Source organism: Pleuronectes platessa, chromosome 15, assembly GCF_947347685.1.
Source record: "Pleuronectes platessa chromosome 15, fPlePla1.1, whole genome shotgun sequence".
Classification (NCBI taxonomy): domain Eukaryota; kingdom Metazoa; phylum Chordata; class Actinopteri; order Pleuronectiformes; family Pleuronectidae; genus Pleuronectes; species Pleuronectes platessa.
In genome coordinates this window covers 4856809-4883454 of record NC_070640.1, presented here as the reverse complement: position 1 = coordinate 4883454, position 26646 = coordinate 4856809, and the positions used below count along the sequence as shown (strand labels likewise).

Genomic DNA, 26646 nt, shown 5'->3' with positions numbered 1-26646 from the left:
GTACAGAAATAGACAAATAAACAAAAAAACAAGGACAACAAAGCAGAACAAGGTAAAGCAAACATTTAACTAATATGTTCAAGTATGACTATAAATATATATGTAAAAGTACGTATATATGAATATAACAACACAGCAACAATGACAATGAGTTGTTAAAGAGGTGCAGATTCTATACGATTATTCTTCTCTCTGCTCCTTCTCATTCACGACTTGAAATATGTGGTGTTTGCAGTTTTGTCAGGTCGATGAATGAAACAAACGTATAAATAAATAAATAAATATTACGGTAAAGTCATGTGGGCGTGCCTTGCATCGGAATGTACCATTAGGCCCTGGCACACCGGGACGGATTTTGTTGTGACAGCGGCGGAGTCACAACCAACCCGGCGGGGGGACACGGTAAGGAGGCGTCCATCATCTCCACCTTCCTGTGATTTAAACCAAACACGCAACTGTGCGACAAACCTGGTAAAAATGCGTGCACGGGATTATATGTTCTAAATGTCCGCGTGTGTTTTAGACGTATTCATCCCGGAATTTAGGAGTTTGTGTTCCCGGACGTGCAGGTTGGTACCGACCGTCACCAAACAAGCTAGCGAGCGTTAGCCGTCCCTGTGATTAACGTAGCTAGCTTAGCTAACTGCCAGCTAACGTTAAATACATCGCAAGCTGCTTTCGCTGTGTCACCGAGACGTTGCCGCAGCGGAGAGTCTCGTCCCCGCTCCGCCCGGCTCCAGTGCCGGACAGGCGGGTAAAAGGTTAGCGGGAGCTGCGGCGGGGAAGTCGTGACTGTCGGTGCCAGGATGGATGCTGTTCCCCGGCCTAAGGAACGTCCATCGCCCGCGGAGCTCCAGATGCTCACCTGCGATATTCACTTTTTATCAATTATTAAGATTCTTTTGCGGTCTGCGTCGCGACTTCCGCAATAGAACTTGATTGCGCAATTTTTTTAGTTTTTTCTCTCATGCACCGTGTTTTGGCCAGAACTGATTTCCTATTAGCTGCACGATCCGTTATTATTCATTAAAATAAGCGAAATAAAACCACAAATGTATAAACTGCAGTGAGAGTGCTGTGCAAGTGAAAGGACTTAATTTTTGCAACATCTTTGCATCTGATAAATAATGTGATATCTTGAATATAAAGACAAAACAATAACAGTCATAATCATCACTATTATTAGTAGTATGACAATAATAAAGCATTATTCCTATAGCAAAGGTTTAGTGCTTAAAATTGTTGTTTCTTTCAAGTTTTGATCTTCAAATTTGTCAGTTTTTTTGCTTTCGAGTGAAGTTTGTGGTTTTAAACTGTTTATAACAAAACCATTTACAAATCTGAGGTCTAATTTTAAAACCAACCATGTTTTATATTTCCTCTCCATCCTCACACACTTAACAAGCAATACATCCTGTTATATTTAACATTTGTCATATTGCTATTGATGACAATGCTACTGCAATGATTATTTTTGTGGATTTATCGCCCAGCCCCATGATAACTCTATAACCACCCTATAATCACATCTTTGGTCTCCTCCCCATCATGTTTCAGGTGTTGTGTCTGATTTGCTTGTCTCCTGCCTGATCTGCTGTCGTTTCTTGTTTTTTGGTCTCCAGGTCATAACATAGTTTTTTTCCTCCTGAATCAACAATGGCCTTCAGCAAGGGATATCGCATTTACCACAAGCTGGACCCGCCCCCCTACAGTGTCATAGTGGAAACCAGGACCAGGGAAGAATGTCTCATGTTTGAATCAGGGGCCGTCGCTGTTCTGTGTAAGGCATCTTGTCAAATTGTCCTGTGTGATAAGATGTATCTCTGGTAGTTTGTGAGTCTAGATGTGTGTTTGTGTATGATTAAGTCCCAGGTTTCATTTAGCTTCAACTTTCAGGAAGAACTCGACAGTGATTTTTCTAATAGTGTGTCGCTTTTGTTTACCTTTTAGCGGCAGCAGAGAAAGAGGCCATTAAAAGTTCATACACCAAGATAGTTGACGCCTATGGAATCCTGGGCGTCCTCCGCCTAAACTTGGGTAAGCTGCAGATTCGTCTTCTCTATGTTTTGCCTCTTGTTGCCTCAGAAACGTTCTGGGTCTGGTCATGGATTTGACCCCTAGGTTCATGTATGACTGGGAAGGCTTGTCACTGGTTACTCATAAGCAGCTTTCTTCTGTCCTCCACGTGACCTTGAAGTCTCTTGTTATCACAACATTGAAAAAGCTGTGGAAAAGATTAAAGCTCATAGATGACTGAGATTTGACTGGCCGGGGTTTTTGTGAAAATCACTATTGTTTCTTGTCTTTTAGGTTTGATTTGTATTTTTTATTATTTGTAATTACCATGTATTAGGGGTTAAACTAATGCTCCATCTTCCTTCTGCAGGGGACTCCATGCTCCACAGTCTGGTGGTGGTGACAGGATGTAGCTCTGTGGGGAAGGTGCAGGACTCTGAGGTTTTCAGGGTCACACAGACAGACTTTATTTCACTGAAGAATGACCCAGGAGACGAGGACCGGATCGCTGAGGTGCGAAAGGTCCTGAACTCTGGACACTTCTACTTTGCTTGGTCTTCCAGTGGAGTCAGTTTGGACCTGAGTCTCAATGCACGTCGCAGAATCCAAGAAGATTCTACAGACAACCGATTCTTTTGGTAAGCGTGAATTGATTAATGTTTCAGAGTAACGGTATTTCTGAGACGATCAGGCAACATTTGACTTGTAAAATACCAAAAGATGGGTTATATGAACTAAATACACATTCTGCAATTTGCCCAATCTTCCATTTGTGGTGACTTCTTCTGAAAGTGTGACATGGGGGCTGTGGGATTTGCAGCTGAGGTGTGAAAATGAACAGTTCACACTGAATATGTTTGTGTGCTTCACTGCTGATTTCTCTCTTTATGAATCAAAAGGAACCAGTCTCTTCACCTGCACCTGAAACATTATGGAGTAAACTGTGAGGACTGGCTGTTGAGGCTGATGTGCGGCGGTGTGGAGATCAGGACCATCTATGCAGGTCACAAACAGGCCAAGGCCTGCATCTTCTCCCGCCTCAGCTCAGAGCGAGCTGGCACTCGATTTAATGTCCGAGGAACAAACGACGATGGACAGGTCGCCAACTTTGTGGAGACTGAACAGGTGAATAAGACCTTGTACAGTTTTATTGAGTGTCTCTGGTGGTAATAAATCCCTTCGATGCAGCAAGGCCAATAGGTTTAGTAGATTATAGTTGGTGTTTTCTTTGTTCATCCAGTGCCAATAAGAGCAGGACAAGCAGAACACAGAGCAGGAGACAGTGACAAACACACTGAGCAGCTTCAGGCAGTTTAATGTTTACATAATGTATCATGTACATTTGTTCATCCAGTCCCATGACCTTGGTTGATACACTCTATTTAAATACTGGTTATCTATTGACTGGTTAGGAGCAAATCTGGTGGATGTCTTGTGGGGAAACAGCATCGCTCTAACGACGTGCACCATCACTGTGTATATATTTTGTGTAGCAATTATAATTATAGGTGCATTGTCAACAATAGCACTGACAGGATAATAATAATAATCCAGCAACTAATGTCCAGTCAGTATTTTATTTTAGCCTAAGACGTGTTTATTTCATTTCTACTCTTTGTGGAAAATGACTAAATAAGTCACATTTTCCCTTTTTGAAAGTTCCTGTTTGAGCAAAGCAACAGGAAGCTGCAGGTTGGGCGCAGTAACTGAAACTACTACGTTCACAGTTCAGTGTAATATAGTACACATCTAAAAAATTACCTATTCATTAACTACCACAGGTTCAGTGTCAATACTGAATATAAAATGTATATTATAAGCTTGGCAACTGTGGAAGCTGTTGCAGAGTGTTTGGGTTGGATTGCATTGTGTTGTCAGATGCTCTGTTGAATTTGGTCAACCTCTTTGTTAATGTATTTTCTTCTCATAGAGGAATTCACGTGTATCCACTTCCCTATGGGTTTTCGTCTACTGTCACTTTCTCTTTTCTTTGGTTAGGTGGTTAGCTTTATTACAATGTAAGGATGTTTCTTATCCCAACTGTTCAAATTAGTGATTTCTTTTCTAAAGTAAAGATGTTTTGTCACGTTGTACATAAACCTGACCCCTCTTCTGTTTTCTCAATCACAGGTTATTTTCCTGGATGATAGAGTGTCCTCCTTCATACAGATCCGTGGGTCCATTCCTCTTTTCTGGGAACAGCCAGGGATCCAGGTAATGAAAACAAAATCAGTTCCACATAACCAGCCTTGGATTCTGATACATCAAGAAAATCATGAAACGCTGTAATGTCACATGGCTGAGACTCACTCTGTGTGAGTAGTGTAAACACTGAACTCTGATGAAACCTGTGGAATTCCCTCAAACAAGGATAAAAAAGAATAATAATTTATAATTGCTAAGACAGTGTAATTACACTGTTAACACATTTTGTCCATGCTGTGTTCAGAAAAAGTCCATTAAGGGTGTTTTGTTGCATCTGAATGAGAATCGGAACCTTAGTGGACCGGATGAAAACCCCCACCTGGTATAACCCTCTTTATTTGCTCTGTGTGGTGCTGACGCTTTTTTACTGCAGATGGGTGTTGCTCTGTGCAATGCCAAAGAACAGGATTGAAAACTAAAGCTTGCCCATTGTGGATTTTTATTCAGGTCCCATACGTAGTTCCTGTCCAGAAAATACCAATTTAGAGCTTTACAGTAAGAACTAGGATCATCCATTATACTGCACACACCATCACTGGGATTCTCTTTCTCCTGTCCTGACATTGCACAGACTGGTGGATTAGATCACACGTGGGTTTAGGTAAATCATAGATATAGTGGTTGGTAAAGGGCATTTTTCTGTTTTCCTCAGCTCCCAAACTTCTTTGGTCAGGTGAGAGCCTGGTCTGAAAACATCCCCAAACCGCTTCCCTTCACTGAGGCTGTTAATGTTCCTCTGAGAACTGGATAGGTGTAAACTGATAATAAAGATGGATGGAGATGTTCTATCATGTAGAGGAATAAGTCAAGGTCATGTTAGTGACCTATTCAGTCCACAAGGACTTTGGATTTGTTCAAACACAGGGTAGCTGGTTTGGCGGTTGTTTTCAGACCAAACTTTAGTCCTCCTGCTTTTACAACACTGCTGTAGCTCTTATCCCCCTCCACCGACTATGGCTTGTAGGCTGACTTTCTCCTTGCTGTGCTCTCCAATTCATTCCCTGAGCTGGATAGTTTCCTAAAGCTTGGACAGTTTTATCCAGAAGAGTCATCGATCTTTAAACAGTTAGTGTAGATTGCAAATACGTTTGAATTAGTCTCTGAATCTTAACTGTAGTGCAGTTTTTTAAAACCCTGCTAGCAAAGATGTAAATTAATAAGGTGGTAGGATTGCCCACACTGAGTTAGTCAGTTGTTAAGAGTCCTGGTTGATGAATAAAATCTAATCTTTTTTATGTTTGTTTTGGAGAAAATAAAACATCTGTGGAATATTTAATTGGTTGGAAATGAATTTCAGGCATCAGTCAGTCATTTACAGATTCAAGGACAAACCTTCAAATGCATGGTTAATAAATAGTTATATTATAGATCAATCAAATTAAGATAGGGTGAACTATGTTGAGCTGGGGGTGGTTTTTGGTCTGAGGTGTACAGCTGTAACCTGAGTCCTTTCCGATGCCATCTCTGGAAGTTATTAAATATGCATACACATGCATGACAGTAGAGATGGGAAGGAGTGACAAAATGGCAGAAGCATGGAGCTAATTGTTAAGCCCTGCCAAACATTGGCCTCGCCAGAATAGGCACACACAAACGTTCAAGCAGATGAATTCGAAGCTGAGGGAAATAAAAGCTCACAGTGCAAAAATAACCAAAGACAGAAACCAGAGATTTGAGAAAGGAAAGTCCAGTCGGAGAAAAATCTGTCTGAACCAGAATGGGGCAGGAGGGCTGTGGATTTCTTTTAGCTGGTAAAAGGCTGTCAGGAAGAATAGGTGATTTTAAATGATGGAGAAGATAAATCAAAGAAGGGGGGGTTGTCAACAAGCAGAGACGGGTGTGGAGGAAAGGTTGTGACTTTTTGTGAGATCTTCAAATGTCTTGAGCAGAAGCATTCCTCTCTGACATTTCATCAACCCAGGGGTTAATAGCAGGTTTATGGCTCAGCTTCTCACATGATACTGGTTGAACCAATGTGCAGGTTGCAGCTAAACTACAAAACAACCAGACTGGCAAAACATTTAAAAGTTAATAAGCACAATTTCATACACTGACAGTGATATAAATGTAACCTAAAATAATAGTTGAGTTATTGTCTAATATTCAATGCACGTTGAGACGACGATGACGTTGCAACCTGACGTCTGGTCAGTTTTTGTTTTGGCTGAATATTTCAACCCCCTGATGATATCTAGGTTTAGATATTTATTAAATCTCTTGTTTCAATGTCTGAGTGTTTGCAGGCTTTATTGAAGCTCGAAGCATCAAGGAGAAAAGTGATGAGCAATAAACAAGATAACAAATGTAATGCGCACACAATCTGAAGGTTGCCTCAGGTGGGACGCATCTACACCCACATAGACTCAAATGGGAATAGACTTTATCGGATCACCTGCATATATGTTTTACTTTTTTATATGGTTTTAATACCGACATTTTACTTTAGATTACTTGTGTTCTGTTCCACATCTAACTAAGTGACACTGGGACACTGTTAACTCTAAGGCTGGTTGGTCAGTGCATCTTATCTTCTGATCTCTTTGTTGAGCAGATGCAGGTCAGTGCCATTGAGGGAGGGGCACAGAGACCTGGTATCAAACGGGTCCCTGTGTTAAATCAGTAAAGACCATAGTTGTGACAAGTTAAGTCCGTTAAGTTGAGTGTGGCCTGTGTGGAGAGGTGGTCTAGTACAACAAGACCTAATAAGGAAAAATACCTAAAGAAGTAGAAATCCCTTCACAGAGTAGGGAACATGTAAGGACCTGCGGTGTGGAATGAGCTGGTTTCCACTGGGCTTGTGTCCTGCTCAGTCTGTCAAGGTGCAGTCATGTGGTGTTTGTTCTGATTTAGTTAGTTATCGATCAAAATAAGACAATATGTAGGAGAATAAACCCTTGGAAATTATAATAAAGGTGTTGAAGAGGTATTGGAGAGATAACCAACAATATTCCTCTGCTGCTCAGTGTTTTTATGTCTATGATCAAATCTCCCCATGCTGCTCCTGTGTCGCTGTTTTCCTTCTCCACACTTTCATACTTTATTTTGGACTCAACTGTCTCATTTCCACTGTTAAAAAGTTGATTAAAACTTCAACTTCTATCCCAAATGCATTCTTCAACAACAGGTTTTCTGGCCATCTGCAAAACTGTGTTTTTGTGCATCTTTCCACTTCTGATCTTTAACAAAGGAGGACTTTGTGACTCGTCTCTTTTTTGTTTTTCTGTGACTGTCCCCTCCCTGCAGGTCGGCTCTCATCGTGTCAAACTCTCAAGGGGATTTGAGGCTAATGCACCAGCGTTCGAAAGGTAATTAAAACGCTCTGTGTCATATGTGTACACAAGTGTGTGTGTGTCATTGTCTCCAGCTGCTTTATCTGGCCTCCAACTGAGCACCACTCCCTAGAAGAGCAGAGCAGACACCATAATACTATGTTTGCTGCAGCCACTGCCCTAATGACAGCAGTGAAGAGCTCTCCAGACTCCTGAATGAGACAATGTTAATTGAAGTCTTGTCCTCAGAGACAGGTTTATTGCAGGGAGCAGACAGGAAACATTGGGAGCCCTTGATTAGCTGTCGACCTGAGTAAATTGTCATTTCTGTTTATTGCAGAAAGTTCCTTCACAAAAGTTCTGGCCCACCTCTTGTGAAAGTCCAATTATTATTACAATGCATCTAATTCAAGGTTTGTGAGTTGTTTCTGAAACATATCTCCTCATTTCCCGATAGCCATCAATACAAATATTTGGAAGAAGCTTCATGAGGATTCTACTTTTACCTTAAACGTCACATTTGAGGATGAATCCCTTTTACTCATCAGAAATTTGCCCTTTCCCTGTCTACCGACCAGAGACTGTATATCTACAGACACAATACAGACACAGGGTCAGCAGCAGAGAGTAATTAGCTTGATGGACTGCCACTGTGGCTTAACCCCAGGCCCTCTACAGGGAAGATGATCACCCTAATCACTGGACCACACCCTGATAGCGCCCTGCTTATCACCTGTCTGTAGCCGCTCTTATCAGCCTCGCAGTACCCACACTGTCTGTGGCTGTCTAGCTTTGAGGAGACGGTTGGTGGTTGTTTGACAACCAGACATCTTGGGCTATAGAGGACGGTCTCTGCAGGGCTGAGCTCAGTGGTTCGGCCACACTTTCTTTAACACGTCAGGACAAGTCAGATTGTATCAAATCCGTCATTTCTTCACACTTAGTGGTCGACTTGCTTTTCAAACATCTGTTAGGAGCAGGAATGATGCTCCTAACCAGTTATATCCGATTGAGTGGCACTATTTTCTTTTACGTACCCTTGCTTTGCACTATGCCACTTTGAGTTCTATCAGACCTGCAGCTTTACAAAACCAGTAAACCTGCGTCACTTCATCTTAAGCTGTTGTTGATGAATCAGAGACGTCTTGTGTGCACAGTATTTTTAAGCTTAAAATGGAAAAACAACTTGTATTGGGTAACCACTAGCCTGTGCTTATTATGGGACTGTGTATGTTTTCCCAGACACTTCACTGCACTGCGGAGGTTGTACGGTAAGCAGGTGATCCTCAACCTGCTTGGGAGTAAGGAAGGAGAACACATGCTCAGTAAAGCGTTCCAGGTGAGAGGAGCCGTTCTCTGACATGCACAGCTTCATCTAATTGCCTCCAACATGACCGAATCCGTCCACAACACAATGTGTGTCAGGACAGACGCTCTTTGTAAACCCACACACTCGCAACATGTAGGAATTCGTTTGAGTAGGTGGACACTACTGCCCACGACAGAATGTTGTTCTAATTCATTTTCCCACCGAGGGATTCCCTGGATCTAACGTATCAAACACTATCAAAATTGTTGTTTTTTTCACTCCCTAGGGATCAGTTAGCCCAAAAACATGAACTCACGTCGGGTCACATTTTCCTCTGTGGTTGTAAAGTTGTCACAAAACACTTGCTGTTGAGATTCAAAGCCCCACTTTGTTGGGTAATACTGAAGAGTAGGTTTACTACTAAGTCACACATGTTGTCTCTTGTATAAGACACGGATAAAGATCTTGTGTAGCGCTCAAGTTTCATTGTTATTGTATTGTACTAAATACATTTAAAGTAAGAGTGTTGGTTCTGGTTTGTGACACATTGCACACATTATATCATGCAATTAAAATGACCTGAGACAAATGAGTACAATTAATAAATATAATATAGACAGCAGATTTCACAGTCCACAGTAGTTATTGCTGCACACTTCATTATGATTATGTCACAGATAACATTAAGTTATGATGGTGTAAAGTAAATGTCAAATCTATCTGGTTCAATTTAGCAGGAAGCAAAGTCAGATGTCAACAGCAGCTCATCTTAAAACATGACCTGCATGTTCAAAGATTCAAGTCCCTGGTTTTGTAACAGTAAATTAAAATGTTTCTTCATTTACAGACAATGCATCTTGCACAAACATGTTTAACACTGTTTGGATTAAGTTTGAATATGCTGGATTAAGTCTTCTCTCGTCTTTCTTTTCCAGAGTCATCTGAAGGCGTCGGAACATGCGTCAGCAGTGAAGATGGTGAACTTTGACTACCACCAAAATGTGAAGGGAGGCAAAGCAGACAAACTTCACAGTGTCCTGAAACCCCACGTCAACAAGTTTGTGGAGGAGTGCGGGTTCTTCTATTACTCTGGAGAGTCCGGCATCACAAGGTGAGAAAGAAATACAAACATGTTATATGAAGAGTTTAGGGTTTGGGTTATTCTTCATTCCGACTTGTCTTTGTAGGACTCAGGGTGGAACCCTCCGGACCAACTGCCTGGACTGTCTGGACAGAACCAACAGTGTACAAGCCTATTTCGCCCTCGAGGTAGGAGTCTGAGCACTAAGCTGTTGTGATGTTATAACATGTCGTATTTTAATTTCTTCACTCCAAGTACATTGTCTTTTGTGAGGATGTTTTTCCGTCTGACTCTCTGCTCCTCACAACCGCAGATGCTGCCCAAGCAGCTGGAGGAAATGAGTCTGACGGAGAAACCCCAGCTGGTGGCCCGGTTCCAGGAGGTTTTCAGGACCATGTGGTCGGTCAATGGAGATTCCGTCAGTAAGATCTATGCAGGCACCGGGGCTCTGGACGGGAAGGCCAAGGTACTACTTTCAATTCCAGTGACTCATAATAAGAACACTTTAAGCAGCATGTAGTGCACAGCAGGTTGTCTGGCTGCACTTGATGTAGGATTTGTATGAATTTGAATGATGGAAGGAACTTAATCAGACGTCAGTTAGGCTCACATCTAACAGCCTAATGAATGAAGCTATTAAAGGGAAGACATTAAAAGCCACAACCATAAATAAGGATTAAGCCCTGTGCAGTATTTTTAAACAGTTTTTTTACTTTGATTGGCACTTAAACAATATTCATCTAGTTGTGCAATGTGCATGCAGTGACAGGATCCTGCATGAATGTGCAGTTGATCCTGTGTGAGCAGCAGTGAGTGCTTCTCTTTCTTAACTCTCGTGTGCTGTCTCTTTCTGCCGTCCTCTGGACCTCGCACCTGTCTGGTAAGTTAACGAGTGCGTTGATGTCGTATTTGAGTTGTGGGTCTATATCTGGTGCATTATTGATTGCAGTGTCTGTGGGTCAAATGATGATGGGATGGGACAGTTGGAACCTCTTTGCGTATATAAATATACGCCTAAAAACCTGATTTCATTTCCCTTGAAATGTATTTCTATTTTTTTAACTGGGGAACTCTTAAGTGCTCCTTGGAGGCTTCTGTGATTTACATTCCATTCATCATTTTTCTCACTGTGGGATCATTTGCTTGAACTGGCCACATCTGCCGTCCTGATTGGTTGAAACTGGAGAGATCATCTCAAATTATTGCCTTGTGGAATTGACTCAAATTGTGTCGCACATCGATCTCTGGCCGTTTTGATCCTTCGTGGTCGGTTCACGATTATAAATGACTTGAATCTCTTTGAGGTGTTTCTCATTCACTTCAACTATAAGTAGAACATTTGTATCTTAATTATTGTGTGTGTGTCTGTGTGTGTTTTGTAGTCTGGGAAGCTGAAAGACGGAGCGCGCTCTGTGACGAGGACCATCCAGAACAACTTCTTCGACAGCTCTAAGCAAGAGGCGATCGACATCCTGAGACTGGGCTCCACACTCAACAGTGATTTGGCGGATAAAGCTCGGGCCTTGCTCACCACTTCCAGTCTTTATGGTAATTCTTTCCTACAAGTGGAGAATAACGCATTATTTACAGGTTCAATAGATATTTGGCCAAAATCTACTTATAAGTGGTGTAACTAATCAGTTTTTGTAGCTTTTAAATATAGTAATAACAACGAAGATAATTTCCTTTTGGCTCCATGAAGGGAGAAGATTTTTTTTGAATATGTTGATGTGTGTCTGTAACCCTGTAAGCCACAAGCTGCTCTGTGAAACAGGAGGGTTTGTCTGTGGCACGTCAAGTGGGACGTGTAATCTCCATGTGTCAGCCCTCTGTCCCAGTTAGATTACTGCTGACCGACTGCTGTGCTCGCTCTATCTGTTAGAGCGCTGGTTTAACCCGCCCTTCTCTCCCTTCTCTCCCTCCTGCTCTTGCGCACAATCTTAGTTACTGAGCCCGTCTTACAATCAGGTATAGTAACTGAAAGACTGCCCCCAGTGGATGGATGTTTTCGACCTCTGTCACACACTGTATTTGTCCTTCCATCTGTGTTTCCCTACTCATTATTGTTTATTCATTCATCAGTGGACGTTGGTAGTGGTTTAAAACTCTGTCTTTTGTATTTTATCAGACTCCTACAACAATGAAAGAGGTTTACATTTCTTGTTGGGAAAATTTAGAGAGCGAAATAAACCATTACCAACGTTGATTATTTGATTTTTATCTGTACGTCTGTAAAGTAAAGATAAAATGATGATAACAAAATGTATATTCCTCCTCCTGTGCCCCATTCAGAGCATTGTTTTGGACTTCCTCTCTTGTGTTTGGTCACTCTCCCATTGGTTTTGATTTGATGTTTTCCCATTTGTGCAGTTTCCTTGTGTGCCACCCTTCCGACAGACCCACTTCACACTCCACCACTTCACACTCTAATCACACTCTCCTCCCATCTGCAGCCTCCCCAAGGGTATTGCTGGGAATGTGTCAGAACTACCAGAAATACACAATGCCCAAGCAGATCCGGGTGTGTGTTGGCACCTGGAATGTGAACGGGGGTAAACAGTTTCGCAGCATTGCTTTCCGCAACCAGACGCTCAACGACTGGCTGCTTGATGCTCCAAAGAAGGCGGGGCATCCTGAGTTCCAGGGTACGTTGGTATTTAGCTGCGTTTACTGTGGACAGCAAGTGACACGAGGCAACTATAATGTGTTCATTTAAAGACACAGGGATGAATCTTCAGTTGGACTAGGAAATATGAAGTTTATTTGTAGCATATGTTGTACTTATTACATCCATTATAGAGTAGAATATTGCAGAAATGCCATCAGTATCAGCCTGTTTGATTGCTGATATTGGCCAAACTTTAAAATCTTGCTTCACAATATAAACAATACTATGTTTATTTTCTTAATGTGTATTTTTTCTCTTTACAGACAGCAAAGCCAACCCCATCGATATATTTGCCATCGGTTTTGAGGAAATGGTTGAACTGAATGCCGGCAACATCGTCAGTGCCAGGTATGTGTCCGAGAGGCCAGCCTGAAATAAACCAGACGAGATAATGAAATAGCTGTGATGTTTCTCCTTTCGGCTACATAAAGTATATCAAGTCTTCTTTCCATGCTCCAGCATCATATAACTATATACAAATATATTGCAGTAAATAAAAAGCCTGATGTCCATGGATGTGCAGACTCAGTTCTGGTACTGCGTAGGTCTGATCAGACAAGACTAATCTAGATGTGAAATCTTGAAGTTTAAAATGTTGATAATTACAGTTACTGTATTTGTTCTTGTATTATATTATTTCTACACCATAACACACGTTTCTCTTCTTGTCTCAGCACCACGAACCAGAAGCTGTGGGCAGCTGAGCTCCAAAAAAACATCTCACGTGACCACAAATATGTTCTGCTGGCTTCAGAGCAGCTGGTGGGAGTGTGTCTGTTTGTTTTCATCCGCCCACAGCATGCACCCTTCATCAGGTATGACCTCTACACGTTGTCTCGAGAAGGGCGTACAATTATACTGTTATCACAGGTGTATTAATACACGTGGTCTGTGTTCCAGGGATGTGGCCGTAGACACTGTAAAAACAGGAATGGGCGGAGCCACAGGCAATAAAGGTGGTGTTGCCATCCGCCTCCTGTTCCACACCACCAGCATCTGCTTTGTCTGCTCCCACTTCGCTGCTGGCCAATCACAGGTCAAGGAGAGGAATGACGACTACAGTGAGATCACGCGCAGACTCAGCTTCCCCATGGTAATAATAATATGAACTCATCCATCAGCTACATCATCCAGGTTTTAAATTGTGGAGGCCACAGACTCAAGGTCATACTGTCATTTTATTGATTGACTGGAACTGATGTCATATTTGAAGACATGAGCTGTTCCAGTGTAAACAGAGGGGTGAAAGTCAAACAGCCAGAATTAGTTTTATACAATCCACCATCTTCCCTCCTGAAAGAGAGCATGCAAGCTCCAGGGAGCATACAGGAGAAATTAAGAGAGAAGTGTTTAGTGTGTTAAAGTGTAGTAAACATTGCTCGTGATCATCTTTAAAAAAGCAACTGTTCATTCTCCTTTTTGCTGACCTGCATCTGTCTTGTCCCCCAGGGTCGTCTGCTGTACTCGCACGATTACGTGTTCTGGTGTGGAGACTTTAACTATCGCATCAGCCTGCCCAACGAGGAAGTCAAGGAACTCATCAAACAGCAGAACATGGAGGCCTTGACAGCTGGAGACCAGTTGTTGGATCAGAAGAATGCTGGTTTGGTATGGCCCAAAGAATACATGCATATTTACATGCACTAGTGACTGTTAATGAAGTATCACCAGAAAACACATTACTGTGAGAACTTTGGAAAATATGGTTTTATAGACCTTACAGCAGTTAAAGAATGTATTGTTTTTTTCTTTAAAATAGCCCAGTAGAAAAACAAACATTTACACCGAAGCTCTTTTCTCCCGCAGGTCTTCCGAGGTTTTATCGAGGGAAAGTTAGATTTTGCTCCCACCTACAAGTATGACCTCTTCTCAGAAGATTATGACACTAGTGAGAAGTGCCGCACACCAGCCTGGACTGACCGTATACTCTGGAAGAGGAGGAAGTGGAACTTTGACAAAACAGGTGAGACACAGAGCCACTGTCGTATGAACCTAAATAATCTCACTCCGATCTAACAGCGACATAAATGATGCTGCCTTCTTTGGTTCATCAGTCAAAAACCACAGCACTGAAACTTCAGAATACTTAATCTGTAAATGTACTTCTTGCACTGCTTGTAGCTGAGGAGATGAATATAGTTGGTGCAGCTTCTACATCTGGGGAGAACGAGGAGGATCCAGACAACCCTTGGTACCCCGGCACTCTGAAGTACTATGGCAGGGCTGAGCTCAAGACCTCAGACCACAGGTAACAACAGGATATTTATTTTTAGAGCTGACCAAGTTGTCTCTGTTTCATTTCTCTTTATGTCACATCTGTGTCAAGAGAAAACTAATGAGCTAAAGCAAAGGTAACCACTTCCCTTCTGTGTCATTTGGTTACAGGCCTGTGGTGGCAATAATGGACGTGGACATCCTGGAGGTCGACCCAGATGCTCGGCACCAGGTTTACAAAGATGTCATTGCCAAGCAGGGGCCTCCAGACGGAACCATCCTGGTGTCACTCTGCACCTCCGGCCCTGACGACTACTTTGACGATGCGCTCATAGACGAGCTGCTGGACAAGTTTGCTCAGTTTGGAGAGGTCATCCTCATCAGGTGAGCCTGACTCCCTGACACAGAAAGACGTATGTGACCATCATTATTTGGTTGGACTACATTGACGGTGTCCTTGTTTGTGCAGGTTTGTTGAGGAGAAGATGTGGCTGACTTTCCTGGAAGGTTACTCTGCTCTCGCTGCTCTTTCTCTCTGTGCTTCCACTGTAAGTCCTCACAACTGAATCTAAAATAATTCAGAGCTTTAAAGATGCTCCCCTGAGTCTTCACATAACAAATATTGAATATTTACTTTGTTAGTTGTATATCAACGTAATTATCTTTGCTTACACCTCTTGGTTAGGTCCTTGGCAAAGTGATTGATATCCGCCTGAAGAGTCCAGGCTGGATCAAGAGTCTGGAGGAGGAGATGAGCGTGGACAGGATCTGTGGAAGTATCCCCACCTCAGCTAGCTCCACTCTGCTGGCTGAGGACACGGACATGGGCGACGATGATTACGATATGGAGGGTGAGCAGCCGCTTGTAGTCTCAACCCCATATCCTCAGAAATTTATATTTTGTATTCCTGTTTATGTTTATTAATTCCTGCCCTCTTGTCTCCTGCCTGCACCAGGGGATGTGGACGAGGAGGTGGAGGAGATCCTTCCCCAGCACCTGCAGCCTGGAGCCGGCGCCGGCCCTGGGTCCTCGCCTCAGCCCTCCCCCCGCAGCAGCCCCTGTCCCTCCCCGACCCAAGGAGAACCATCGACCCCCAGCAGACCCAGTCGTTCACAGCAACCCTCCCGACCATCGCAAGGTGAATAACACCTGAAATCAGGCGGCTTCAAGTGCTGACCAATCATATGTCTGGGTTGCGCGCTTGAATATAAACTGTAATTTTGCTCTGTTTGTGATGCATGGAAGCTGATTTAAGTCCATCATCAGTGAGGAGAGGAAGTTCAGGTAATTTCACGTGTGTTTAGAGTTAGAAGCCTCGTGGTGTGTTCACTAGTGCAGTTTTAAACTGTGTGCAGTGTTAGATTTATCTTTCCTTAAATCACCACTGTGCATGAGGGTGAAACTGGAGGATGACACGGTGTGAAGAAATGTGCCTTTCTTTCTTTTACTGTAATGGCATTAAGTCATGCACTTTTCCAGAGAAGTTGGAATGTAGTGGAAACAGTATAAAGGTTCTTTTGTGTATTGTGTGAATGTGGAAGTTCTCAAATTAGGCAATCGCACACATGTCTAGTCGTTCTCAGGTGAACCACTCCCTTTTCATGTGTAAACCTGCTTTTCTCTCATTGTTTTTTAATTCCAGGGCCTCCTGTTGACTTCCAGCCCGGTGCCCCCACATCTCTCTGCCTGGAGCCCAAGCGTGCCCCTCCCCCTCGTCCTAACGCACCTCCGGCCAGACCAGCACCCCCTCAACGTCCACCTCCACCTTCAGGTGAATCATCACCCTCAACCACTGTGTATACAGTTTATTAAAACCTAGTTTTCTCCTCCAATGCTAATCAGAGCATCTTAATAAAACCCTTCATGTGAATGGGGGTATTTCATTATTCATCATGGTACAGTGTGAGGTACTTTAGGCATGCGTTAACCTTTCCACCTCTGTCCCACTGCTTCCACTCTTTCTTGAAGGAGGCATGAGCCCTCTTCCAGTTAGGAGGGGCTCTGGAGGTAAAGTCATTACTGTAGACCTGTGTGTTTATGTGCATTCAAAGTAGTGGCTGCTGTTTTCCATCTGCTGCTTCACACACAGAAGCACATTGCATTAGTGATGATTCAGCAACCTGTTATTGTAAAATGAGCAGCTTTTGTGTGTTGTGGGATTTCTGATTGGATGAAACACCCGATCTGTGTGTGTAGACTCTATATCCTAAATATCAAAATGACGTGACCCTCTCCTACATCTGAATGTTTGTACACGCTGCTGCGCTGTCCTCGGGTTCCGCCTCAGCCTTTCAACTGGGTGAGTGTTAGATTAAGTGTGTTTATGAGGCTTTGGAGTTTATGGTTGAATTCAGAATGCAGCTCTGCTTTTGCATCACCTAATGAGTCACCTTTATATCTGATTTTAGTGATGGAAGTTGTAGATAAAATGTAGCTGTTCTTGTAGTGATAATAACTTCTTCAGTGATATAAACCTTCTGTGGTGTATATGTGAGTTCTGTTGACTGTTCCTGACTGAGCTGTGACAGTAGCTGGTAGTTGAAGTGTTTTAGAGTAAGCTCTGTTGGGGTTTTTCCTGTTTCTTGCTCCATTTTATTTTGAAAATACCGTTTCCCCTCTTTGACTTCAAGACTATGGCGAGTGTCCCAGCCCTCTGCTCGGTAGGAGAGGCAGTGAAGGTAACTGGCTCGCTGGTGTTTGGTTTTTAAATGTCACCTGATCCCTCTAGTCTTACACCAAGTGACCAATGTTATTAATACTGTTTTAATATTGATGGTTCACCGCTGACCAGTTGTGCATCCTTGTGGGCGCCCTTAGTTGTGTTTGTGTGTTTGTGTGTGAGAGATGTGCTTAGTAGCCTGTTGAAAAACTAGATTATTTAAATGCTGAATAAGTTGGGAAGAGGTTAAAGGACCAGGGGGAACCAATTTACTTTCACAATTACTGTGCCACTGCAGGAAATTCTAATTTTGTTCTCAGGAGACCAGATTTCATTTTCAGTGGTGATTATAAGACCCTAACAAACAGGTGTCAGGTGCATTTTACCGTTACAATCATTTGTATTTTCATCAGAAAGCAAATATCAGGGCGGAAATACATCAAAATACTGCTTCTTTAATCACTTAGATAATTTAATTGGAGGGAAAATTGTAAAAAAAAAAAAAAACATGATACCTCATTCATACACACTGTCATTGTGGACTGGAAAATAATTTATTTAGCCACTATTGTCTTGTCATAAACTTAAACTTGGTCTTATAGTCAGCTCCACCTCAGTCATTCACTGGTTTTAATGGGGAGGAGGGGCGATCCCTCAGGAAGTAAATATTCAGATTCACAGCATCTCAGACTTCACCGCTCTGCTTCTTTATTACCACCATCTGCTGTTGCTAGTGCTTCTTGTAAAGTGTTGTCATGGGGGAACGCCTGCATCCCCGCTCTGTGTATGACAGTAATGTGGTTTGGTTTCCTTTGTGCTGCAAAGGACCAAAGAGCCCTCTTCCAGTTAGGAGGGGCTCTGGAGGTAAAGTCATTACTGTAGACCTGTGTGTTTATGTGCATTCAAAGTAGTGGCTGCTGTTTTCCATCTGCTGCTACACACACAGAAGCACATTGCATTAGTGATGATTCAGCAACCTGTCATTGTAGAATGAGCAGCTTTTGTGTGTTGTGGGATTTCTGATTGGATGAAACACCCGATCTGTGTGTGTACTCTATATCCTACATGCAGAGCTATGTGCCGTCATATCCTGTAGGTGTCCCCTGAGTTTGTGAAACCTGACCTTGCATAGATTGACCGCTGACAGCTTGCTGGAGTATTTCAGACCACTCTGCTTTTTTGCATCTCGGCTGCATCATCATAGAAATAGTTCCTTTACGAGGATTGAATGCCATTTTATTCACTGAAATATCAAAATGACGTGAGCCTCTCCAACATCTGAATGTTTGTACACGCTGCTGCGCTGTCCTCGGGTTCCGCCTCAGCCTTTCAACTGGGTGAGTGTTAGATAAAGTGTGTTCATGAGGCTTTGGAGTTTATGGTTGAATTCAGAATGCAGCTCTGCTTTTGCATCACCTAATGAGTCACCTTTATATCTGATTTTAGTGTTGGAAGTTGTAGATAAAATGTAGCTGTTCTTGTAGTGATATTAACTTCTTTAGTTTTATACCTTCTGTGGTGTATATGTGAGTTCTGTTGACTGTTCCTGACTGAGCTGTGACAGTAGCTGGTACTTGAAGTGTTTTAGAGTAAGCTCTGTTGGGGTTTTTGTGGTTTCTTGCTCTATTTTATTTTGTAAATACCGTTTCCCCTCTTTGACTTCAAGACTATGGCGAGTGTCCCAGCCCTCTGCTCGGTAGGAGAGGCAGTGAAGGTAACTGGCTCGCTGGTGTTTGGTTTTTAAATGTCACCTGATCCCTGTAGTCTTACACCAAGTGACCAATGTTATTAATACTGTTTTAATATTGATGGTTCACCGCTGACCAGTTGTGCATCCTTGTGGGCGCCCTTAGTTGTGTGGGTGGGTGTTTGTGTGTGTGTGAGAGATGTGCTTAGTAGCCTGTTGAAAAACTAGATTATTTAAATGCTGAATAAGTTGGGAAGAGGTTAGAGGACCATGGGGGAACCAATTTACTTTCACAATTACTGTGCCACTGCAGGAAATTCAAATTTTGTTCTCAAGAGACCAGCTTTCATTTTCAGTGGTGATTATAAGACCCTAACAAACAGGTGTCAGGTGCATTTTACCGTTACAATCATTTGTATTTTCGTCAGAAAGCAAATATCAGGGCGGAAATACATCAAAATACTGCTTCTTTAATCACTTAGATAATTTAACTGGAGGTAAAATTGTAAAAAAACAAAAAAACATGATACCTCATTCATACACACTGTCATTGTGGACTGGAAAATTATTTATTTAGCCACTATTGTCTTGTCATAAACTTAAACTTGGTCTTATAGTCAGCTCCACCTCGGTCATTCACTGGTTTTAATGGGGAGGAGGGGCGGTCCCTCAGGAAGTAAATATTCAGATTCACAGCATCTCAGACTTCACCGCTCTGCTTCTTTATTACCACCATCTGCTGTTGCTAGTGCTTCTTGTAAAGTGTTGTCGTGGGGGAACGCCTGCATCCCCGCTCTGTGTATGACAGTAATGTGGTTTGGTTTCCTTTGTGCTGCAAAGGACCAAAGAGCCCGGCTCTTCCTCGGCCCTCTGCCGCTGCAGGTGAGTTCCTCAGAGCCTGACGCAGCCTCACTTAGCACCAAGGTACCACGGGAGGCTGAAGGATCGTAACTCCATTATTTGTCCCATGAAAGCCGGTCTTTGTGAGGGGATATGGGGTCTGTGATGACCCCTGTGTTGTGTGTTCATGCCCCTGACACAAAATCAGCCTGTCTCAGGTTGGAGGATAAGGTTTGGTTGCGTAGCCTTTTGGGGACTTGGCCCCGTCATCACCTGACCCATTTGCATGGTGTGTGTGTGTGTGTGTGTGTGTGTGTGTGTGTGTGTGTGTGTGTGTGTTTAGCTAAATCCCTTTGTCCCAATAAAGTAAGTGTGTGTGTGTGTGTGTGTGTGTGTGTGTGTGTGTGTGTGTGTGTGTGTGTGTGTGTGTGTGTGTGTGTGTGTGTGTGTGTGTGTGTGTGTGTGTGTGTGTGTGTGTGTGTGTGTGGGGTTGTGTGTGTGTGGGGTTGTGTGTGTGTGGGGTTGTGTGTGTGTGGGGTTGTGTGTGTGTGGGGTTGTGTGTGTGGGGTTGTGTGTGGTTCCAGGATTGACTTACGTTTGGTGGCTGTTCGGTGAAGTGTGAGACAGAATGAAGACATCTTAGCGGCGTGAGAACATGTTCACAGGCTCAAACAGGAGATCAGTTAGAGAACAGTAAAAGATGAGTCGTGTGGTAGCAGTTGGCTCAAAGAACAAGGGCTGCCTCTCTCTCCCAGACCTTCTGCAGCTTAGGAATGACTTGAGTCATCATTAGTAATGAAGTCAGGCAAAAGGAATTTGGTCTGTAATAGGTTGGGGCTGTGGTTTTCAGTGGACTACAGGTGTGGTTTGCCAGTTTTTAGGGGTATTTTTCAGTCTCCAGAATCTCCCATCTGTCTAAGCGCACCTGCTTTTCCTCAAGCCTCTCTCTGGGACTTGATCAATACTTAAGAGAGGGAGTTTTGTTTCTAATGTCCCTGGTTTTTCTGTCTCAACTCTTTCAGCTCGAGGAGCAGCAGGAGCTCCTGCGCCTGGAGGTTTCCCCAGACCGGTGAGATTACAAATTGTTTCTTAAAAAAGGATTGTGACTATTCTCGCCCTGATTTCTGCCCAACTTCTAAATGTCTTTCTATTATATATTCCCTCTTCCTCTTCCAGAATATCCCTCCTCGAGCCGGGGTGATCAGTATTCCCCCACAGTCTCGCCCACCACAACCTTCTCACCCAGGAGCACCGAGACCGATACCAGAAATGCATCCAGGGGCCCCCCGACCCATCCCGGACACCCATCCTGGAGCCCCTCGACCTGTGACCGGTGCCCTGGAGAAACCCACTGACCTGCCTTTGGGTAATATAAAAGATTATCCTTATGAGAATGTTAATTCATGTGGTGCAGGGAATTTAAACTCTTGCTCTGCTCCCTCTATCAGGCCCTCCACTCTCAGGACCACCTGCTGCAGTGAGACCCCAGGCTCCATCACAAATGTCGCCCCAACTTCCTGCCCCCTCAGTTCCGGCCCCACCACGGATCCAGCCCACACTTCAAGCTCCACTCCTGCCGCAGCAGGCTTCAGCTCCCAAAGGAGGATTTCCTCCTGCCGCTGGAGCTGCCACCGCCCCTGCTGGGCCTCCGCAGGGTCTAGCCTCTCCCAAACCCCCCCCACGTTCCCGCTCCTCTCACGGACTGCCCCATGAGGACGCCAAGCCTGAGACGGCCCCAGCTGCACAGGTTAGTCCAAACTTCCTTTTCATTCAACGAATAGAAGTAAAAGAAAGTCAAGCTCCACAGATTCCTTTTCAAATTCTGCTCCTTTACATTCTGCGTTATGATAACTGCAGGAGGTGGATTGTGAGTGTTGAGCTTCTTTTCTGCCTCGTCATGAGATGAGCGTGGTTGTGTGTCATTCTTCCTGCTTTTGTCTCTCTGATACGTTTGTCTCTCTCTCACAAGCCGGAGAAGCCCTCAGGGTGACAGGTACTTGATATTACACCACCTCTTTCGTCTCATCCTCCATAGCACAACAGTCTCTGCTCTGATGTTAATACACCCAGTAACCCCCCCCCCCCTTCTCAGCCTCCTTCTCCTCCTTCTCCTCCTCTTACTCCTCCTCCTTCTCTCTCATTCTCGTGTTTGAATATCATTCGTTTTTTTGCGTCTCGCACGTTTAACCTGGATGTTTTTTAGTCTACAGCGTTGTTTTGTGTTAGGACCACGGAATGGGGCATTATTTGTTTTTGTTGGTCGACATTTCAAACCATAAATGACACGAAGAGGGAAAAAAAACAAAAACAGATGAAAATGTGATGTCTGTTGTCGGCCATGTTTCCCTCACTCGTCCTTTCATATCTGCTCGCTGAGGTTCTTGTGAGCAAATATGCAATGGCCTCATGATTTGATTTTACATTTTTGGTATAATTTGTATTATTTCACTCATTTGTATTAGAGTTAGTGTTTGTATGTGCACTGTGATATATAAACCAGTTGTTAGTGAGGTTAACACAACACATGTTTAGATTTGTTTTGTAGTAGATTGAAGGCACCCTGCAGAGTTTTGGATCAATGTCTTAAAGATCACGTCCTCGTTGTTTTTAGTCAAATCAAGGCTGATGTGATGCAGACAAACAATAAAACACAAATAAAAAACGCCCACACATCCAATGAGTTGCAAGCTAGACCTTCTCTCCATTTGTCCATTGTGGTGAAAATATTTTCTATGTATAAATTGATATCGATAATTTTTTACCCCCTGTATCGGTATCGGCCTCCAAAAGTCTAGTGAGAAAAAGCTCATCAGGGTTTCTTTAATCTCAGATATAAACAATATTCATTATAGAAATAGTTATGGTAGATTAGATTCTCAAATAATATTTTATACAGTGTATTCGTAATGGTATTTTCTCTTTCTCCTGTCTAGACCAATGGACTGAATGGACTCCAAAACGAAGCACAATGGAAGCCTGACCCCTTCGACACTCTCCTCTCCTCCTCTTCCTCCTCGTCCTCCTCCTCCTCCTGGCACACCACCCAGTCCCTGACCAGAGGCTCCTCTCTGCGAGCTCCCCCCTCTGTTCCTCCATCTACATTCTCCTCCAGCACTCTCCCCTCATCCTTCTCCCTGCAGCCCTCTGCTCTGTCAGACCTGCGAGCGCTCGACTCATCCTCCTCTTCCTCGTGCTCCACCCCATCGCCACTCGCCTCCACCTTGCTCCCGCCTCCTCCGGTCCCGTCTCGCAGTCGCTCGCAGGAAACGCTGTGTGCCCCCCCCGGCCCCTTCCCGACTGAGTCGCTTCCTGCCCGACCCAACAGCACCAATCCCTTCACAGGTCCGCTCTCACAGCACCATCGCTCGCTCACCCCGGACTTCAGCGTCCAGCTTCCAGGCCCGGCATCAAACCCTCAGAGGCCCGTGCCTGCTCTCACTCAGCCTCTCATTCCCACCCGTGGTCCAGCAATGGTCCCTGCGGCTGCACCCGCCGCCCAGCTCCAGAGGACAATGTCCCTTTTTGCACCTTCATCCATGCTCTGTCCTTCACCGGCTCCTCTGGCTCCCTTCACCTCCGACCCATCCCCTGCTCCTGCCTTGCCTCTGGCACCACCCTCCTCCATCCCACCCACCGCTGCACCTCGTGTCCAACTTCCTCCACCGGGAGGCAAACCCACCAAGCAGTGGGTCACGTTCGACGATGATTTAAATTTCTCAACCACGACAAAAACACCACACATCCCCGTCGTCCCTTTCAATTCCCTTCCGCCCCAAACTCAGACTCCTCGCTCCGTGTTCGACTCGGAGCCCGACTGGTTATACACGGCCCCTTCAGCGTTCCCCACCCTCCCCCCTCCTATCTCCACCAGAACTGCCACTGCTAAGCCCAAACTCCCAGAGGGTCCCAGTGACAGCTGCTTCTTCCCCGGGGAGTCGACAGAAAGATAGGATCACCCTTAATATGTAAAGGGCATGTCCAGATATGTATAGACCAATGACAAAATGTGTATATGTTTGTGTGTATGTACAAAAGAGACAGTATTTAAGTAGTACAGACCATTCCCCTTCTTAAACACAGGAAAGGGTTTATATCTCGAGCAGAATAATGAGATGCGTGTTCCAACCTTACCAAACAGATATTAGCTTGTTCCCTAATAGTAACGTTTATTTTAATATAAATCGTTCTGATGTTTATTTTTATCCATGGAAGCAGACGTGCCTGTGTCTACAGTATACAGTTAAACAAAGTATATCTATGCGCACAAATCATTTGTGTAAGCACCTGTGCAATATCAAGACACGTCGCTGGCCGTAAAGCACGCCGCCTCCACCTGAATCAATGTTGCCTCCATATTTACGAACACGCTGCGGTTTACATCCCTCAGTTCTGACCGATCTGTGCATCAGAGGAGATGATCATCTTCTACTTTCTCAATTTTGTCCAGGTTAAAAGTCACATTGTGTGCTAGCTTTTTTCATGAATGTACTTTGTGTTGCACTGGGTTCGGTCACTGCCTCCTCGCTGGCGCCACAGCGGCTGCGTGACTCTGGGTCAAAGTGAAACTGACGCTCGTCCACCTGATGGCAGGACACCTTCTCTCTCCACTCAGTCATCACTCTGTCTATAGGCCGTTCCGCTTAGCTGAATATATTTTGTAGCTCTATATCAAAAAAACCTATACATAGTGGTTATGTATATATTAACGTTTTCAATATGGAAACCCTTGGCTAATTGTGCGTGTGTGTTTTTGTGATAACCGTATCAGTGGTTTGCACAATGTAACTGATATGCACTGATATGCTGTACGACAACGACAAAGACGACAACCTGAACCGACGAGAGGGATTTCTTCCTCATTTCCACTTCCTCCTTGATTTATCCAAAGCATCGAACCGTGCTGGTGTAGATTCAGAGACTGGGGCTCGTGTGTCTGTGCGCGTGTGGGTGTGTTTGCTTCCTATGAAGATTGGAGTCTGTGAGCGTGACGTGAAACGCGTCGTGTGTAATAACAAGAGGGCACATTTACCAAGCTTTTACTTTCCGAAAACATTTACTCTAAATACTCTATTGTTGATACTGTGGTGAGAAGTGACGTGTCGTGTTTGAGGTGCATATCGTCCGTTTATGTGTTTGACAGTGTTTATGTTTGGATGTAAGTGTGTGTACAGGGTTAACTGTGGAACACCAGAGCTTTCCCCCCTCAGAGGTCTTCTCTTATATAAGAACATATTTGCTTATAGGTTCAGAACTCGCAGCCTCTGTATTAACTCACTCGTGGCTCTAATCGTATTCCTGCTCTCCAGTCTGCTCACTACAAACACCACTGTATGCGAAATAGCAAACAATCCAAGACAAAGGACCTCATTCCCCTTTCAGAGCACCCGCCACCTGAGTGACAATTCCAGCGCCACTGGAAGACTATAAGTTCACTGCGAATACAGACTCTTAAAAACTACACTGTACGGTCGGACCTTGAATGCATCACCAGAGAACATTGTCCAGTCGGCTGTTTGTTGTGTTGCTCCCAGGTCGCCGTGCGGCACACATTCCAGTGTGATCCCAGTGTTGGGTGTCAAATTCTTCCACATGTGATATCTAACCCGTAGCTGTTTCCCTCTGGTTCGAGAGCCTCGCTGGTTCCTTAATAATTCTTAAGGTGTGCGTGTGTGCGTGTGTCTGTGCGTGTGTGTGTTGTTGTCAAAGGTGACGTGTCAGTAACTCTTTGTTCACCTAATTCACTCGGTTGACAACGACGACAAGCAATAGTTTAGCAGAAAGGGATCAGTGAGCGCCCGGTCCTCCCTAACACGACACACAGCAGCTGATGGAGACCGATCACATGGGTCTTCCCTTCTCAAATCTCCAGAAACTATTTAATTAAAAGCATTTCAATGGTTCACGGAGGATAGAACTTGCGAACCAGGAAAGCACCAGCTGAACAATGCTTATCGCGCTCTATCTAAACACATGATTATGAGTAAAACCTATATCTGCATTAACAGTAGATGACTAGCCAGTGCTTTTGTGTCACGTCATGTTCCCGAGAGGAAGTTTTATAGGAAACAATTTGCTCCTTTTTGTGAGGTCGGTGTTCCTTTTTATGGCTATAACCCCCCTAGTGTATAAGAGTCTGTGTTGTTGAACATATTCTGTGCGTATTCAAGAGAAACCATGACGCTGCGACTCGTGTCAATATCCCGACGTTCCATATTTTAAGTGCACAGCTGATTGCACAATTATGTATGAAGCAGTTTATGTTGTATGTATGCAAAAATAAATGTTCGTTGACCTGAGTTTTGTGTTTGTTTTGATTGCAGACGCTTTACTGCACGACATACATATTACACACTCGTAAACTGATCATGTCCTCAGCTGTACTTTACGTTCACATATCTTTATCTTCTGATTTATTAATTTAAATTTATAGTTAAGATGTTATTCTTCATAGGTTAATATAACACAGAGACTCGTTTATATGGACGTAGGGTAACCTTTGCATCAGAACCACTGAATTGATCTATATCTTGTTATATAATGGGGCCTGAATATTTCTTTACACTTTATTTTTTGTCTGTATTCTTTAATAAATAAATAATTTAGGCCTCTTCCTTTTTCTTTTACAATTCTACCATAAGAACTAGATAATCATGAAGGATTGTCCAGCCTTGGCAGAGATCATGTTCTCTACTCAGTG

At 43.7% G+C, this 26646-nt stretch overlaps 1 protein-coding gene across 8 annotated transcripts; it reads left to right on the top strand.

Moving 5' to 3' along the window:
• Positions 1-320: 320 nt before the first annotated feature.
• On the top strand, positions 321-26245 carry synj1 (synaptojanin 1). 8 transcript variants are annotated; one of them, XM_053441001.1, is made up of 29 exons: positions 321-402; positions 1623-1780; positions 1951-2037; positions 2387-2654; positions 2916-3141; positions 4147-4230; positions 4874-4894; positions 7465-7526; positions 8733-8829; positions 9735-9910; positions 9987-10068; positions 10194-10346; positions 11263-11428; positions 12334-12525; positions 12812-12896; positions 13223-13363; positions 13449-13641; positions 13998-14156; positions 14355-14511; positions 14670-14796; positions 14934-15146; positions 15232-15310; positions 15448-15613; positions 15719-15901; positions 16406-16534; positions 20972-21018; positions 21126-21315; positions 21398-21696; positions 22883-26245. In XM_053441001.1, the coding sequence occupies exons 2-29, from the start codon at positions 1657-1659 to the stop codon at positions 23897-23899; spliced, it is 4923 nt and encodes a 1640-aa protein (XP_053296976.1). In that variant the 5' UTR covers positions 321-402; positions 1623-1656; the 3' UTR covers positions 23900-26245. The 8 variants fall into 8 exon arrangements, with proteins under 8 accessions (XP_053296976.1, XP_053296975.1, XP_053296972.1 ...); XM_053441000.1 differs by lacking the exon at positions 4874-4894 and adding an exon at positions 4466-4543 and having other exon boundaries at positions 11272-11428; XM_053440997.1 differs by lacking the exon at positions 4874-4894 and adding an exon at positions 4466-4543.
• The last annotated feature ends 401 nt before the right edge of the window (positions 26246-26646 follow it).